Source organism: Telopea speciosissima, chromosome 11 (assembly GCF_018873765.1).
Source record: "Telopea speciosissima isolate NSW1024214 ecotype Mountain lineage chromosome 11, Tspe_v1, whole genome shotgun sequence".
In the NCBI taxonomy this organism is placed as follows: domain Eukaryota; kingdom Viridiplantae; phylum Streptophyta; class Magnoliopsida; order Proteales; family Proteaceae; genus Telopea; species Telopea speciosissima.
The window spans coordinates 16,833,662-16,851,873 of NC_057926.1; the positions used below are offsets into that span (position 1 = coordinate 16,833,662).

The following is an 18,212-nucleotide window of genomic DNA, read 5'->3' on the forward strand; positions in this document are numbered from 1 at the left end:
CCAGATCTCGAGATCTCAATGGGAATCTTGGTATACAAACACTTATCTATGCAAACCTTGGAAAGCTTTCAAAAGCTTTCCAACAAGTCCAAGATTGCTTAAATCTGATTTATATTGAAGGGCTAATGTACCAGTCAACCTTAATTTGGTGTGCACGAATGCTGTCAAAATCGCTCTGAATGAAAATATTTTTTCGGACATCAAAACAAATGAATATTTTACCGTACTTTTGGTCTTTAGCAATATTTTACCATATTAAGATTTATGGAATTTTTAGATTTGAGAAAAACCCCAGCATCAGAAAGTTGAAAATTGCATCTACCGCCGAAAATCCAATTTTTGTTCTTGAACTGGGGGTTGACTTTTTTTCCTTTTGGATTTTTATTTTTTAACTATTTTTGTTGGATTCAAATAGGGGTATTTGCTTATTGATTCATAAATAAGAGTCTGTATTATGCATAAATAAATGTTTGACCTATGTCTGTCTTGGTTTCTAGCATAAGTGTCTGTCCTGTTTCCCCACCAAGTGAAACTCCTATTTGGATTTTGTTTTTGCAAAATCTGATACTGTCATTGTGTTTAAATGACCTAAAATAGGATGAGTACCAAGTTTCAGACCCAAACTAGGTCTAAAACCCACCGAAACCAAGTTTCGAGTTGAAAAAAAAAATGCACCAACTCAACCGAGATCTCGAGATATCTCGAGTCAACTCGGTTTTTCCCAAGGTCGAAACCTGGTAGAGTTCCGAGTTTTAGTTCCTTGGAAAGGTAAGGATAAAATGATGCATAACATTATAGAGGATCTCTATGCCTTTCTAAACAAAAAGCAAAATTTACAGTTACCATCAGAAAGATATATAAGTTTTTGAATCAAAATAGTGTGTACAGGGAAAGTAATGGAACAATCACATTAGAAATGTGGGATCATATTATGTGCAGATTATGAAGGAAAATAACAAAATAAGAAAAATTTATTAGGAAAATGGCCAACATCAAAAGATTAAAACAGGAGGCTTCAGATTTGGTTTTAAGCAACCATGCGTAGACTCCTAGAAATGTTTGATTTGTTGGTATACCTTAAATTTCAACCCACGTTTCCCTGTTTCACTGGGATCACCGTAGCAAATATCTACTAACTTCAAAACTTCATATTCACCGGTTGGAATCTTGTACGCTGGATTTACGTTTCCCTCATCTGTGTTTGGAACTTTGTGCATTTTTCTTAAATCCACTACATACCGTTTGCAAAGTTTTTCCCATTCCTTCAATAGGTCAAGAAAATCCTCTGCAGATTCATTCCTAATCTGTAAAAAAAAACATGAAACAATAAATATTAATTCCAATGATTTGTGCATACCCCCAACTTAATCCATGAGAATGTTAAGGCATACTTACCAGTGAATTAGGATGATTTAGGCGCAAGCTTTCGCAAGCAGATTCATTAAAATCAACAGCCCATTTCTACGATAGCAAGGGAAGAAAATAAATATTCCACAAAGTGGTCTGGTTAGAACTTTGAAGCAAATATCAGAATTTGGGAAAAATGGTAAGATGCAAGGGTTTGAAGATTTACCGTAACAAGATTTACAGCAGAAAGTTTGGCACCAAGGCACAAGCCAGTTGACATTCCCCCACAACCAGAATAAAGACCTAATAGTGTTAGCTCTGACTTTTTATATCCATGGGTAGGTCTTTCCTCCAAACAGGGCCCACTACTGTCCATGTGGACTGCATCAGCAGAACTGGATGAGGATAGGCTGCTGTTCTCTTTTGGATTGTCTGAAGCAACCGAGGGAATTAAATTAGATACAGAAGCAGACAATAATTAAATAAACTACAAAAAATTTACAACTTTGAAAAAATTAAAAACTCAAACAACGAAGCCATCCCCTTTGAGGTTTTAGTATAGTCCAGAAAGGGCGTACCCAGTTGACGAGGCTCCCGCCACTGCGGGGTCTGGGGAGGGTCATATGTACGCAGCCTTACCCCCACTTCACAGAGAGGCTATTTCCCAACTCGAACCCGTGACCACTAGGTCGCAATGGAGCACCCTTACCATTGCTCTGAGGTCTGCCCGCAAAGCTACTGGGTCTTGCTATCCCATCACTCAGTAAGCATATCTAACTTAACAGGCTTTAAATAACATTTATGTTTTATACATGTTACAGAATAGGGCAGAACAGAGAAAAAGAAAAAGGAGTAAAAAAAAAAAGATAAAGAAAGAAGTGAGAAGAAAAGTGATCGATCAGAGAGAAAACCCTCCCTATGATCTAATACATATATTAGTGTATGTTCAGTTATGACAATAATACCCTTAATAGAGTACTGATCCAGTACATCACTCCACTAGGAATCAGTACAACTCTACTAAACAGGGTACTGATCCAGTGTTCACCAAGAGTCACCCTCAAGCTGGAGCATAAATATTTACCATGCCCAACTTGGAATATATGATTAAGCATGGACCATAACTGACAGCATTAGTGGTCTAGAGAACGAATACAAAGAATAGGGATAACTTTCTTCATAGCTGCATCCCGCACAAAATGACAATCTACTATAATATGTTTTTGGTTCACTCATGAAAAACAAAATTTCTATCAATATAGACAGGAGCTTCATTAACACAGATTAGACCCATGGGTTCAGTGACTGGAAAACCAAGTTATCCCACGAGAGTTTTCAAACATATCAACTCATCCGAGGTGTGAGACGTAGCATGGTACTCAGCTTCAACACTAGATCTTGCATTAGTACTCTGTTTTTTACTCCTCCATGTGACTAGGTTACCACCCACAAAGGTGCAGCATTCAGTAATAGACTATTGCAAGACTAGACTTGTAGTAGCATGTCAGACCTAATCTCACAGGAGGACCTCAAGAAAACAGTCAAATTCCTCAAAGTCAACATTCTCAGATAAAGGTCGAACTCTAGGATTCAATCCCCCCCCCCCCCCACAATGAATATTAACACCCTTCAAAATATGAGAGAGATTGGTTGGGTATTTTGATAGTAATTAGAGGAATTCAGATTTGAAGGAGAAGTTTCAGATTTTGACCAAACTGTAATTAAACCAAATCAAACCAATAGCTTAGGTTGGGGCGGAATGTTGGGCAGTTATCCGGTTACGAAGCGTCATAAAGATAAACTAAGTGTAGTAGAGATGAGGATGTTGAGATGGATCTGTCGTCCCATTGTATTTTTCAGGACCTAGCTTATCTGATACATGATAAGCTACGAGAGTCACTTGAGAATTGCGATGGCATGGCCATGTTCAACGGAGGCCTTGGAATGCTCCAATTCGGAGGAGTAATTTGATTCAGATCAAAGGAACTAAAAGAGCCAGGGGCAGGCCTAAATTGACTTTAACTGAAGTGGGGAGCAAAAGACATGCATAGGTTAGGTCTTGTAACCTTTATGACTTTGAATAGAGCCGATTGGAGAGCAAGGATCCATGTAGCCAGCCCCATTTAGTTGGGATAAGGTTATTTTGTAGTTGCTGTTGTTGTTGTAGACCATTAGATTCTCCCAAAACTCCAGCCGAGTTCTTCCCTTTGATGGACTCACCAAACCCCAAAGAATGATCCTAATCTAATGGCTAGATTAGAATTAATTGAAGGAACAAAATTTCTGGAATCACAATTTGCAGGTTGAAGGTGATAATTAAGTGGCATGCAAATAACACGTCCAACAGCCCCCAAACTCAGGTCAAGTGTAGGTCTAGGGAGGGGCTTTGATTCCCCAAAGTTTCGGTAGAATCAGATTAGGGGTTTAGTTTTATTCGAAAGAAAACTATATGCGAAAATAGAGAAAAAAACAGGGTATGCACAGGTATGCTAAATCTGAAATTAAACACTGAATAGAACTTACTTGATAATGAGAATATTATGTTTGAAGAAAGATCTCTTAACCTTGCTGAAATCAGAGATCAATCCCCACCGGGAGCAGCAATTGATGATCAAAAATCAAACACAAGCAACAGTTGGCAGTAGAACAGAGAAAGAAGAAGAAGAAACCTATCTCAGAACCAGGAAATCTCTCCTACTCTGTCTCTCACAGATCCTTAAGGCCAATGGCAACTGAAAACTTCAATTATCAAAATTGTATCATGGCCTGAGCCTTACATTGTTTATATAGAGCTCAAAATAAAGTCCTATTCAAACTATGAACTGAAAATCAGATGGTTGGATGATGAGTAATGAATCTTGTTCTAAAATAGAAACCAAGATCCTAATAAAAACAAAAAAAGGGAACTCAGCTATCTCACAATCAGCCTGTCTGATTAGGCTCAAAATTTGGATCTAATGTACATGTATATGGAAAGAAAAAACTGTCAAAGATTTACTCTCATCCAAGGGTAGGATTACAAGTTAGATGAAATCTTGCTGAAAGCAAGAAACCCAACCACATAGGCATTTGCAGGGTATGAAGGAGCAGTATAACAAATCTGCTAATCACTAGTTATGTAAACAGGTGATCAGCAGACAAGCACCAGGCCAGGATGTACATCAGATCAACAGCACGATCAGCATAGGCAGTAGAGGAGAACCATGCGCAGGAAACTCCATATTAACAGAAATATTCAGATTAGCAGAGACCTTCTTGTGGAGAGAGATGAGATATAAAATCCAGCAAGAATACTTCACGTACAATCATTCATGCGCAACCAGCAGTTCATATGTTTAGCAGCATCAATCTTTGTTGAAGGATTTGGGATTGACTCGGTTCAGTTCGGTTCTCTTTAGTTCCCTTGTTGAAGTGTGTAATGCAGATACGTACGCAAGAGTGTCTAGATTCAATATTGTTTCGGTTCGGTTCTCTTCTGGTTTGGTTCTCTTGGTAAAGTACGTAATGTAACTAGGTACATTGGAGTGTCTAGATTCATTATGCACATGGTTACTGTGTTAATTGTGTGATTGTGCAATCATACCATATTTGTAATATTCTGAAGATTATAAATAAAGTGGTGGCCTCTGTCTCATTGACAAGCCAAATCATTCTCTCTTTTCTCTCTTTCTCTCAACTTGGTATCAAAGCGCAATCCGATATGAATTTTTTTTAGAGTCCGCTGCCACTACCGTCGAGGCTTTGGCCTCTTGGTTCTGCATGGTTGACTGAACATGTATTGATGCATGTCGCAACATGCTAACTATTGCTGACCACTAACCACCACCATGCTACCTACCGCTGCCGCCCTACGTGTACCGTCATCGCCACCACCGTGGCCCTTTTTCCCCTCCTTTAGGGCATCCTTTTTTGTGCCAATCACATCGGTCTCCCACTGCTACCGCCTGCTGGCCCTTCTTAGGCCACCGCCAGCCCCTCTAGCCATCTGCCACCGCCGATAGTTTCTATGGCCTTTTAAGGCCCTGCCTGTTTGCTGCCACGTCTTCCTGGGCCTCACAGCCCCTGCCGGTGCCTTTTCCAGCCTTACTTTTGGCTCTACAACTGTTGTGGCTTCTCTTTGATGCATCTTTGAGGTGTTTCTGCCCTCTTTATGGTTTTCTACCTCTCCCTATCTTGTGAATAGCACCTTCTTTCCAACTTCTAGTGCATTTGTTGGGTTTTTCATGGAGGGATCTAGTACATCTGGTGGTACTGGGAGCAGTGATCTAAGTCACCCTATTGCTTCTAACCATCATCACTCTCTCCAACCCGGACCCACTAAATTGAATGGATCAAATTACTTTGCATGGCCTCGTGCCTGCCTCCTTACCATTCATGGCAATAATTTTCTGGGATATAATATTGGTGACACACCTATGCCCACTGAAACTCAAGCTATGGATAACTGGTTAGCTAATGATGCCCTAATCATGTTGTTCTCGTTGAACTCCATGGAGCCTTCCATTAGTTCCAGTTTTGTCCTCCTTAATTCAGCCAAGGAGTTATGGGATGCTGCGAAGCACACTTATGGTCAAGCCAGCAACTATGCCCAAATATATGAAATTCGTGGTCAAGTTTAGGAAACTAAACAGAAGGATCTTTCTGTGTCTGCCTATTATTCTGCCCTGACGACATTATGGCAGCAATTGGGCTTCTACCATCCTGTCACTATGACTAGCCCAATCGATGCTGCTACATTTCCAAAGGAACGCGAAATGGAACGAGTTTATGCTTTCCTCACTGGCCTTAATCCAGAGTATGATCAGACATGCATCCAAGTTCTCAACAAGGAGTACCTTTCTTACTTTACTTGAAGCCTATAATATGATTCAGCATAGGATCACCACCATTTTGTCATGATGCCTCCTACTGCACCTCCTCAGTCTGCTCTTGTTACTACACCCCAGACTTCTTTACCTGTGGGCAATGCTGGTTCAGTCAGTAAAACTAGTTCTACTCGTCCTCCAATACAATGTGAATTGTGGCCGCCCTTGTCATACTAGGGAGACTTGCTGGAAATTACATGGTCGCACCAAGGAGGCGAAACGGGAGGGAGGGCTGGTTTTGCTTGTCCTCAGGCTCAGGCTAACTTGACTGAAACTCCAAAGGTTACTGGTACTTCATCTATGTTTGCAGAACAACTTATGACTCAGCTCCAACGTATGATGTCTCAAATGGGTACTACAGCTTCTAGTATGGCACCTTCCACTTCACCTAGCTCCCATCTTGCCCAATCAGGTATATTTTTCCCTCCTCCCAATATAGCTCTTCATGGCTTCTTGATTCTAGAGCCTCTGACCATATGATCGGCTCCTCGGACTTGTTTTCTTCTTATCTCCCTTGTTCGGGTAAGGACAAGGTCCGAGTAGCTGATGGTTCTCTCTCAGTTATTTCTGGTAAAAGCTCTATTTCTTGCACCTCAACCATTTTCCTATCCTCCATTTTGCATATACCTAATCTTTGTGCCAACTTACTTTCTATCCATCATCTTACCACTCATCTTAATTGTTCTATTCACTTTTTTTCTACCCATTGTGTTTTTCAGAACTTAGCAACAGGGGAAATGATTGGATATGGTAGAGTACGGGATGGTCTTTACTATTTGGATCCTGGTCTCACTACAGCTCCCTCACCAATTTCAACCCATATTACTCGAGAAGCTAGTGCTTTCCGATAGTTGCATCATGAACACCGCAGTCTTGGTCATCCCTCTTTTTATATTTTGCATTGTTTGTTTCCTTCTTTGGTTAAACAATGTAACTTGGATCATTTTAATTGTGATGTTTGTGAACTTTCCAAGCACACATGCTCTTCCTATTTTCCAAGTGATAATAAAAGTTTCATTCCATTTTCTATTATTCACTTTGACCTATGGGACTTTCTCGGACAATTGATCAAGGTGGGTATAAATGGTTTATTACTTTTATTGATAATTGTACTTGACTAGCCTAGGTCTACCTTCTTCGCACCAAGTCTAAGGCTTTTGCTTGCTTCCAGTCTTTCCATAAAATGATCCAGACACAGTTCAATGCACAGGTTAAGGTTCTCCGAAGCGACGATGGGACGGAGTACCTTTATGGCCCTTTCCTCCAGTACCTTGATACCCATGGCATCCTCTCAGACCTCTTGTGTTTGCACACCAAAACATAATGGTATTCCAGAACACAAGAACTACCATCTCCTGGAGGTCACGTGCTCTCCAATGTTTACCATGCATGTCCCAAAATATTATTGGGGTGACACTATTCTCACTGATGATATTGTTTTGGTGGATGAGACAAAAACTGGGATTACCGCTAAGTTATAGATGTGGAGATCGACCTTGGAAACAAGAGGCTTTAAGATTAGTAGATCAAAGACGGAGTATATGAGGTGTAACTTCAGTCACACTATGATGGATGATGACATGGTGAAAATTGAGGATAGAGAGATACCACCAAGTGAATATTTCAGATATCTAGGGTACATTATACACAAAGATGGTGACATAGATGATGATGTTTCACAAAGAACTAAAGTGGGATGGATGAAGTGGAGAGGTGCAACCGAAGTACTATGTGACCGACACATTCCTTAAAGCTTAAAGGAAAGTTATTAGGACTGTTGTTCAACCTGCTATGATGTATAGGACGGAATGTTGGGTAGTTAAGAAGTGCCATATAGCGAAGCTATGTGTTGCAAAGATGAGGATGTGAAGATGGATGTGTGGCAAAACTAGGAAGGATAAAGTGAGGAACGAGCGTATTAGAGCTGATGTGGGAGTTGCCCTGATTAGCAACAAGCTTTGAGAATGTCATCTGAGGTGGTTTGACCATGTGCAAAGGATGCCTGGGGATGCCCCAATAAGGAGTGATTTCATGCCGATTGAAGGAGCTAAAAGAGCTAGGTGCAGGCCTACAATGACCATAGGTGAGGTAGTGAAGAATGACATGCTTAGTCTGAGTCTTGTGCCAAGTACGACCTTAGATAAAGCCTATTGGAGAGCGAGGATCCACGTTATCGACACCATGTAACTGAGATCTTCCTGATTTCCTGGGCTATCTTCTTTCCTTTTACTTTCTCTTTTTTTTTTTTTTTTTTTTTTTTTGAAAGGATTCGTGTAGTCGACCCATTTAGTTGGGATAACGTTGAGTTGTTGTTGTTGTTGTTGTTTTTTTGTACCAGTTCTCACTGTTGTCTTTCTTATAAATCGGGTTCCTTCCAGTATTCTCAACTTTTAGACTCCCTTGAGTCAGCTTCCTGATCCCACTATTGCCTCTCACTTTCCTCCTCGTGTGTTTGGATGCATTAGCTTTGCTCAAACTCAACCCCCTCCTGGTCAAAGCTTGACCTCCGGGCCTTCAAATGCATCTTCCATAAGTATTCTACTTCTCAAAAGGGTTGTAACTTATAAGTGTTATCATCCTCCCTCTCGCAAGCTTTTTATTACTATGGACATCACTTTCCACAAGGATGAACCTTATTAGCAGTCTTCTCTTCAGGGGGGGAGACCCTAGAAGAAGAGAATCTTTCATCTCCGTTCATCATAGACACTGTTCGATTTCAGGGGAGCAAAAAGATACTGTTCAGGGTGAGCAAACTAATGAGATCGATGCTGCCACCAAACACAAGGATCTTATCACCTATTACAGAAAGGAAAAGACTATCCCTAATATACCATGTCCACCTACGCTCCCTGAGCCGGTCCCACCAACTCAAGCACTAAGTAATACATCTTCTTCCTCCGATGATCGTCATACTATCCTAAGGAAAAGAGTCAGAACTTGTACCAAACACCCTATTTCTAACTGTCTCCTATGAATCTTTATCTCCCTCCTACCGTGCCTTCGTTGTCTTCTGTGTCTATTCCATAAGGTTACAAGGAGGCTATTGCTGACCCAAAATGGAAGAATGTTATGGTAGAAGAAATGCAGGCCTTGAGGAATAATGATGATACTTGGGAGCTTTTGTACCTTCTCCTGATGGGAAAAAACCAATTGGATGCGAATGGGCATTTACAATAAAACAAAATGCAGATGGGACCATTGTTCATTATAAGGCCAGATTAATTGCCAAAGGATTACCCCAAGGGGGTTGCTCAGTTGGCAAAGACCAACACCTTAAAAGTAAGAGGTCATAAGATCAACTCTCCTTGGGGCCTAATTCCCCCCCCCCTCCTCTAAAAGTAAAATATATATAAAAAAGCTCCCAATTCCAAAAAAAATTAATTGCCAAGGGATTCACACAAACCTATGGCATTGATTACCAGGAGACCTTCGCTCCAGTTGCTGGATGTAAAGAATGCCTTCTTGAATAGCAATCTTGAGGAGGAGGTCTACATGGATATCCCTCATGGTTTTAACTCACCTACTATAGCTGGCAAAGTATGTCAACTCAAAAAATCACATTATGGGCTGAAGAAATCTCCTCGTGCATGGTTTGGGAGATTTCAGATGCAGTCCTAGATTGGTAGAAGACCAACTAGGAGCCAATAAACCAGGATCTGTTATGAATAGGTGAATCGGCTAGGTCAAAATAGGGTTCTTGGTGAAATTAGGGTTAGGGTTTGATGTTAGGGTTATGTCAAATTGAAGTAGGGGAGTCCATCAGTGAAGGTCCTGAGATGTTTTGATGGATGGAAGTGCGTAAATTTAAATGGGCAGCAACTTAGGTTTAGGGTTTCGGATTTTGGAAAAGAGGAAAAGAGGGGGATCTAGGGTTTAGAATGGGAATTTAGGGTAAGCGTTTGGATCAATTATTCCTACTGTAGGGAATGACATTCGATTCAAGGATGGTGTGTTTTTTATGGTTGGAATGGTTTGTGAAGAATTTGGGTAATGGGATGATCTCTAGAAATAGGTGCGATGTTGTGGTTTGAAAGGGGTAATGGGAAAACAGCTTGGTTCGAGTACTCCAATTGGGCAAGAGAATACTCAATCCAATTATGTGAAGGTGTTGTTAGCTGAATGGTTTGTTAAGAGTGCGTTTGGTAACGGTCCGAAGAATGTTCTTTGGCGTTTTTTCGTTCTTTGAGAACAAAAAAATGCAAATTCATGTTTGGCATTTCGGTTCCTTTTTTTTATCTTTAAGAACGAACCGGATGGAATCTAGGTCAAAAGAACGTTCTTTACAGACCATGTCTGAGACGGTTTGACGTTCTTAAGACCAAATTAAAACTCGCGAAAGAACTAACGCACTCGAAAAATCCCGATATCAGCCTTGCAAGAACCAGTTGAGCTGAAGCTTCTCTATCGTGGGAAGAGGAGAAGACTGAACCTCGATGAAGCTCACGAGCCTCTGGTGAGTTCGATCCCTCCTCAAATCTCTCTCTCTCTCTCTCTCTCTCTCTCTCTCTCTCTCTCTCTCTCTCTCTCTCGCTCTCTGTTGCTAGCGATAGACTACATTCGATTGTGGGAAGTTTGGATCTGAACTCGATTATTCCCTCTCCCATTTTGTCTCAGAACCCGGATCATAATCACCCTGCAAGAAGAGTGTCTGGTGTTAGGTCAAAGAAAAATTATGCAAAGGTAATTATTTGTAGAGTTCTTGACCAATTTAGGGCTTTTGTGGTTATACGGATTTGAGTGGGTTCTTGATGAAATTTGATAGGGCTTTTGAAATAGATAACTTCATCTTCAACAAATACACAACTGGGAATTAGGAGTTTGATCAGTATCATATATTGCCCTCTCTCTCTCTCTCTCCAACAGGTAATCCGAAACTCTTTCTTTTTTCTGATTTCATTCATAGTGCCTTGATTCTTGTTTGAATGTGATAGTCATGTGATAGTGCCTTGATTCTTGTTTGAATGTGTCTATGCTCTTATCGTTTACCCTTTAGTGCGGTGTCGGTGGATTCTCCTGTGAATGTGATAATAAAGGGACTGTGCAAAGAGGCATATGAGCTTCTTATAAAATATATTGGTTCAATGATATCTTCCAAAGAAACAGTGCATTAAGGCATTTGAGCTTCTGAATTTTATGTCTCAGAGAGGTTTCTTACCTGATAAAGACTGCATCTTTGATAGTGAATTTGCTTGCAGATGGGGGGCTCTAAATCGGAATGTTTCAAAAGATGGGTTTTCTTTGTAGAGAAATATAAAGAAAAATAAAATAAAAGATGAATGAAACAGAAGATGGAGATGAAATATATTATGCTCAGATTTGACTCTATTTACTTGCAAATAGCTTATTTTTCTCCTATTTCCTTTATGGAATAGGAATTCAACCATATGTTACACTATTCCATTATGATGTCCTTTAGGCACTTGAAGATGAGTATGAAGGATGGCTTAGCCAAAAGATTGTGTAGATCTCTAATTTACCATGACCATGAGTCCATGAGAGAGAGAGAGTCCCTGACTCTTTCAATGTCTTTAGGATCAAAGGTAACCCTTTTAATTTCTGATCAATTGTCCCCAATTTAGAGTGTTCATTAAATCAATCAAAGATAACCCTTTCAAGAACCACCTCCCACAATTTCATCAATAGAGAATTCTCTGTCTTCTTCAATGGAGCTGCTGTGAGATTCAGTGAAGGGTGGAAACCCTTGGGAACAGTGAGATTCTGGTCCAGGTTATTGGTGGGGAGCCATTGGTTACTTTATCCTCTCTCTATACTCTGTTTTCCCTTCTGCAAGTAAGTGTTGTTGCATCTATTTCTACTCAAGCTTGCTGTTACATGTTTGATCACAGTTTTGGGTAGATTACATACTGTTATTGCATCTATTTCTACTCTCTCATCCTTTATTATTGCTGATTACATACTGTTCTTGCTGAGAACCAAATCCCAGCAAGCCCCATCTCAGTTTGGCCTGGTGCATACCCTGTTTGACTCCTTTTCAGCAGATGTGCAAATCCCAGCAACAGCCCCATTTCTACTCTCTCATCCTTTTTTTTTTTAATAAAGTTTTTAAAGCAAACGTGCAAGTACTACTATTGGTAATCCATTCCTGATATTTCAAACATCCATAGTCTCAGATTTAACCACTGTAGGCATCCCTGTTTTAACCCAGTTTTCAACAACTCATGAAAACTAGAAACTTGCCTTTACAGAGAGACGTATATTCTGTATTCATGTTTATTTGATTTTTGTTGGTTTTTGTGTTTATGTGAGTCATTTTGTCTAGTCTTACCACCTTAATTGCATTTGTATTTCATAGTGTCCTATACTCCAATGTAAACTGATTGCCAAACATACTACATGTATTATTCAGATATTATGGCTAGTTCATTAAAATCAAAAGGAAAATCAAAAGTTGGGCCTGCCAATTGGTCCACCAGTTAGGTTATTTGTGGACAATATGAGGTCTGGTAACAAGGCTGGGGCAACTTTCAGCAAAAATGGGTGGGATGACATTCATACCCGGTTAGAAGCCATGCTTGGTAGGGAGTTCGATAGGGAACAGATAAGGAACAAGTTCAACAAGATGAGGATAGAATATGGTAGTTTCAAATCATTGCTTCAAAGTTCAAACTACGGGGTTTGGATGGAACTCAATCACCAACACAATTACTGTTGACGATGACAATGTTTGGGAAAGAGCTATAGCGGTAAATACTATACTATTACCTTTCTTATTTTGATTTAAACAATTATTTTCTGTCTTATTTTGGTAATTGTGTAGTACATGTCTAATATACATATCTTATATTGAATATAGGCAAATACAGGATGGAAAAAGTTTAAGACTCAGAGCTTGTCACATTGGCCTGAACTCCAAATTATATTTGGAGATACTTATGCCCGTGGAGATTGTGGACTAGTTCCCGACACAGAATGGGTGAACCCTGGGATTGAAGATCTAGAGGTTGATGAGGAAGTAGCTACACCAACCAACCCCACTCAGACCAGTCTAGATAATGAGGTTAAGGAAGAGAGACAGACTGCAAACCATAATCAAAATAGAACTACAACAGCTAAAAGGAAGCGGAGTATGTCCACTAATGTCTCTAATGTGTTAGGTTCTATTGGGAGGTTATGTCGGCTAAAGATAGAGAAGGCAACTAGAAGTAATGAGGCTACATCTGCAACTTACCAGTTTGGCACATCAATGACTCCCACATCTTCTATCGACAATAGTGTTTTGGCATGTACACGTGTCCTTGACGAAATAGATGATATACCTAAGGACATGTACCTAAAGGCCATAAAACAAATTAGGGACTCGGCTGCGTGAAGGGAGACATTCATTGGTTGTAAGCCTTACAGGAGGATGTGGTTGTTGGAGGAGTTAGAATAGTGTGATGTTCTTATTTAAACTTGGATTTGGTTATGTTATGTTTAATTTGGGTGGTATAATACTACAACTTTTATTTTGTTTGATTCGGTTTGGTTATTTGGAACAATTTGTTGCCTTTATTACATGATGTTGAACAATTTATTTGGGTGTTTGACAGTAGTCCTATTACTAGATGGTTAATGTAATTGTTTGATGTTTAGGGCTTTCTATATCTATGTTTGTGATAATTAATTGTGTTGATGATTTAATTTGGATTATATCTAAACTTTATGTATTGTTGTGGATACATAGCAGTCATGGCAACAATACACCAGTTGAGTAATGATTCATCTAGTTTAATCACATTCTCAAAGAATCAAGCCAAGATGTTCAAAGACATCCTTGAAGGTCTTACCGAGTTAGACTTGAAGAAAGATGAAGATATAAAACAAGTTTTAGGTTGTCAAAGTTGTAATTTCCGTTTTAATTAACTATAATTTGAGGTATTTTAATTTATGTTAAGGTTGGTGATTTATGAGATATTTTAATTTAGAGCAAATTACTTAGACCTCCCCTGGCCTTTCTGACAATTCAAGGAACCTCCCCTGCCCTTTTGACAACTACACATACCTCCCCTACTTTTCAAACTTGGTTTCACTTAACCCAAGTCCATTAACGGTGTTAGTAACTAACCTGTTGTGACCAAAATGCCCTTACTTATAAAGGACAACATCAACGCACCCTTTCCCTTTCTTTCTTCTTCTTCCTCCTCTTCTTCTTCTTCCTCCTGCAAACCTTGAACCCAGATGAGATACAACAGCATTCTTCTCTCCAAAACCCACCTCCCCATCTTTCTCGTTTCGCTTTCACAGCTGCAGATATGCAACAGCACTCTTCTCTCCAAAACCCTAGATGCCGAATCAGAACCAGTCCTCACAGCTGGCAAAACCTTCGCACCTGCAACGATCGCTAACCTCGGCCCGGGCTTCGACTTCCTTGGCTGCGCCGTCGACGGAGTAGGCGATTTCGTTTCTTTATGAGTCAATCCAGATGTTCATCCAGGTGAGATTCCAAGGGAAAAGAAGAGAATCAAAAAGACTTAAAATTGGTAAAACTTGCTTTTATCAGAAAATTTATCAGTTTGGGAGGTTTACCTGCAACGAATTGATTTATAGAAAAAGATTGCAGCAAGATACACAAGACCCACGTAGGAAATTGCAGAAATCAGGCTGGACAAAGAAAGAATCAACAGAAATAAGTAATGGGCATTGTTTGAAACAGGGGATTAAATGAGAATTACTATTTCTATGGCTTATTTCTACCTAAAATTGAGGTCTGTGGTGAAAGAGGAAGAGAGCAGGAAGAATGTTCCAACTCCAAATTCAAAAGCTGCTTTTGATACATCTCTCCACATCACCAAATCCACTGAAAAGGAAAGAAGCTATGTGAAAGAAATTTCACAATCAAGGATTCAATTTGACCCTTAAAATTATAACTCACTGAGGTTTTGCAACTTGCTTGGGGTCGTCTCTGGACTTTGGTTGAACACCTCTGAAACTGCAACTGAGAAAGGACTTACATGAAGCAAGAAATGATTTTCCATATCTTACCCTCTTTAAGAGACTACTCAGAATAAGCTTATCAGTGCTCTGTATTTGGAAAATTTTGGGCATAGAACAGAGAATCAATCACCTCTTCAAATTCTCATCTTATCTCTATTATTTAAAACCCTAGAGGTTTCAGAAGCTCTCTTTCTCAAAGGATAATGAAGAGTAAGAATGAACTCCAGAAACCAGATACATATGGCTCTTCATCTGGGACAGTTACTAACAATCCTGGCACCTACCCGATCAAGAACATCCCATTCTGCAACCGTTGGAAATTTCAGAAGCGGAGTAAGATTGTAATAAGAGAGAGAGAGAGAGATTTAATATGTTTCTCAGGTGGAGGAGAGTGGGGTTGCGGCCTACGTGGATGGGGTTGCAGAGGGGTGGGAGCAGGTGGGTTTGTAGCAGGAGGAAGAAGAAAAAAAAAAGGAAAGGGAAAGGATGTAAGGGCAATATGGCAACTTCCTATAGGTAAAAAAGTTAAAATTGGCAGTTTTTTTTAGGTTTTTCAAATTTATCCATTACCTAGTGTTAAAACACTAACTGACTGGGGCTAAGTGAAGCCCAATTTGAAAAGTAGGGGAGGTCTGCGTAGTTGTCAGAAGGGTAGGGGAGGTTCCTTGAATTGTCAGAAAGGTCAGGGGAGGTCTGAGTAATTTGCTCTTTAATTTATGTAAGGTTGGTAATTTATGAGATACTTTAATTTATGTTAAGGTTGGTAATTTATGCGATATTTTAATTTATTCTTGGTTGATAAGAGAGAAAAAACATTGACATGTATTTTTTGGTTTTAATATATATGTTAATGGCATTATTGTAATTAATATCAAATTTGTAAGAAAATGTTCTTGAGACCGTTACCAAACGGTCATTTTCAGAAACAGAATGTCGTTCCAAACCAGAAATGCCAAAGAGCATTTCTGGTAAAGAACAGGTGTTCTTATTCAGACCGTTACCAAACGCAGCCTCAAAATTTTGGGAGATGGGTGGGAAAACTAGGGTTCTGGGGTGGTTTGGAGGATTAGGAGAAGAATGGGTATTGATGGAATGGATCAAACTTACTGCCATTGCAAGGGCAGCTTAGTTGGTTAGAGGATCTTGAATAAATCTTGAATCTTGATCTTGAACTTAAAGGAGATCTTCAAAGAACTTGAAGGAGAGCTTCAAAAAAACCACCCGGGCTTCACACCGCAACGTGTCGATTGGATCAAACACCAATCCCACCAACGAACCACCCGGGCTTCCCACCGCAACGTGTCGATTGGATCAAACACCAATCCCACCAACGAACCACCCTGGCTTCCCACCGCAAGGTGTCAATCGGATCAAACACCGATCCCACCAACCTTGATCAAACACAAGACAAAAAACTTCAATGGAGAAGAAGAGCAGCAGAAGCTTTTCAATAATATAAAAATTCGTGTCCAATGTTTGCCTCCCTTACAACCTTATATAAAAGACTCAAAAATAAATTCCTCCACTAAAAAAGAAAGGCCTAACCCAATCCTTAACCTATTAGGTAACTTAAACTGACTGGGAAACTGAAATAGACACAAAACAGTCTTAATCCAGCCCCACTAAACACTTAAGACAAAACTACTAAAATCACTTAAATTGGACCAATGGTTCAACCAGTTCAATTTAAAATAAAAATTTTAAAAAAAAAAAAAACATGAAAATAAACTAAGTATAGAGCTAATCCCGTATGCAACCTATGTACTCCTACTTTAGGTCCATAAAAGTGACCTATTATATTGAAAACCCATGGGATCAAAGGCCCAACATGTATATAACCCAACCCTAGATTTATTCCTAATAAAAGAAGCCCGATTGGTGATAAATCTACATCGCAATGATCAAGTTTGGCTACAAGTAGAGTAATGCTGATCATACCTTATTTGTCAAACACAAGGACAGGAAAGTCATTGCCCTGATTGTATAGGTGGATTACATAGTAATTACCGGAGATGAAGAAGCAGAAATTACATCTTTGAAACTTAGTTGGCAGGTGAATTTGACACTATGGATCTCGGACATCTAAAGTACTTCTTAAGAATTTAAGTAGCCCGATCCAGCAAAGGGATCTTCATATCCCAACAAAAATATGTCTTAAACCTTCTTGAAGAAACAGGGATGCTTGGGTGTAAACCTATTAACTCTCCCAGTGAAGTCAATCACCAATTGGGCATCCCAGGTTGTGACTCTGTCGACAAAGTGAGGTACCAACGCCTTGTTGGAAGACTTATCTATCTCTCCCACACCAGATCAGACATTGCCTATGCTATGGGGGTTGTTAGCAAATTTCTTCATGTTCCGAAGACCACTCACCTTGAAGCAGTATATAAGATTCTTCGGTACTTAAAGTCAGCCCCAGGGAAAGGAATCTTGTTCTCAAACAATGGAAGTCTAAAGTTGGATTCCTTTATTAATGCTGACTGGGCTGGCTCTATTGATGACCGACGATCTACTTCAGGTTATTGTACCTTCCCTGGAGGCAATTTGGTAACATGGAGAAGCAAGATACAATCTGCAGTTGGCAAATATAGGGTGATGGCACAAGGGGTTTGTAAACTCATGTGGTTAAAGAAACTCCTCCAATATTTAAAAATAGCTCCGGAAGGGCCTATGAGACTCTACTGTGACAACAAGGCTTCAATATAGCTCATAACCCTATTCAGCATGATAGAACAAAACATGTTGAAATTGACCGTCACTTCATCACGGAGAAGATTGAAGATGCTCTGATTTGTACTACATCAGTTACTACTGAGCACCAACTGGCCGATGTGGTCACTAAAGGTTTAACAGTTAAAACCATCCATCATATCGTTTCCCAGTTGGGCATCCGTGATATCTATGCACCAACTTGAGAAGTGTTGAAGTGTTGAAGATCGGTTCGGTCCTGTTCGGTTCTCTCTCTCTCTCTCTCTCTCTCTCTCTCTCTCTCTCTCTCTCTCTCTCTCTCTATATATATATATATATATATATATATATATATATATAGAGAGAGAGAGAGAGAGA

General features: G+C 39.8%; 1 protein-coding gene across 1 annotated transcript in view; it reads right to left on the reverse strand.

Moving 5' to 3' along the window:
• LOC122646680 (DNA (cytosine-5)-methyltransferase CMT2-like) overlaps positions 1-18,212 on the reverse strand; it is an 83,828-nt gene that overhangs the window by 60,448 nt on the left and 5,168 nt on the right. Inside the window, exons 8-10 of the mRNA XM_043840272.1 lie at positions 1,574-1,779; positions 1,392-1,461; positions 1,077-1,285 (exon numbers count right to left, since the gene is read on the reverse strand). Of these exons, the coding sequence (XP_043696207.1) occupies positions 1,077-1,285; positions 1,392-1,461; positions 1,574-1,779 (485 nt within the window). The remainder of the gene's footprint in view (positions 1-1,076; positions 1,286-1,391; positions 1,462-1,573; positions 1,780-18,212) is intronic.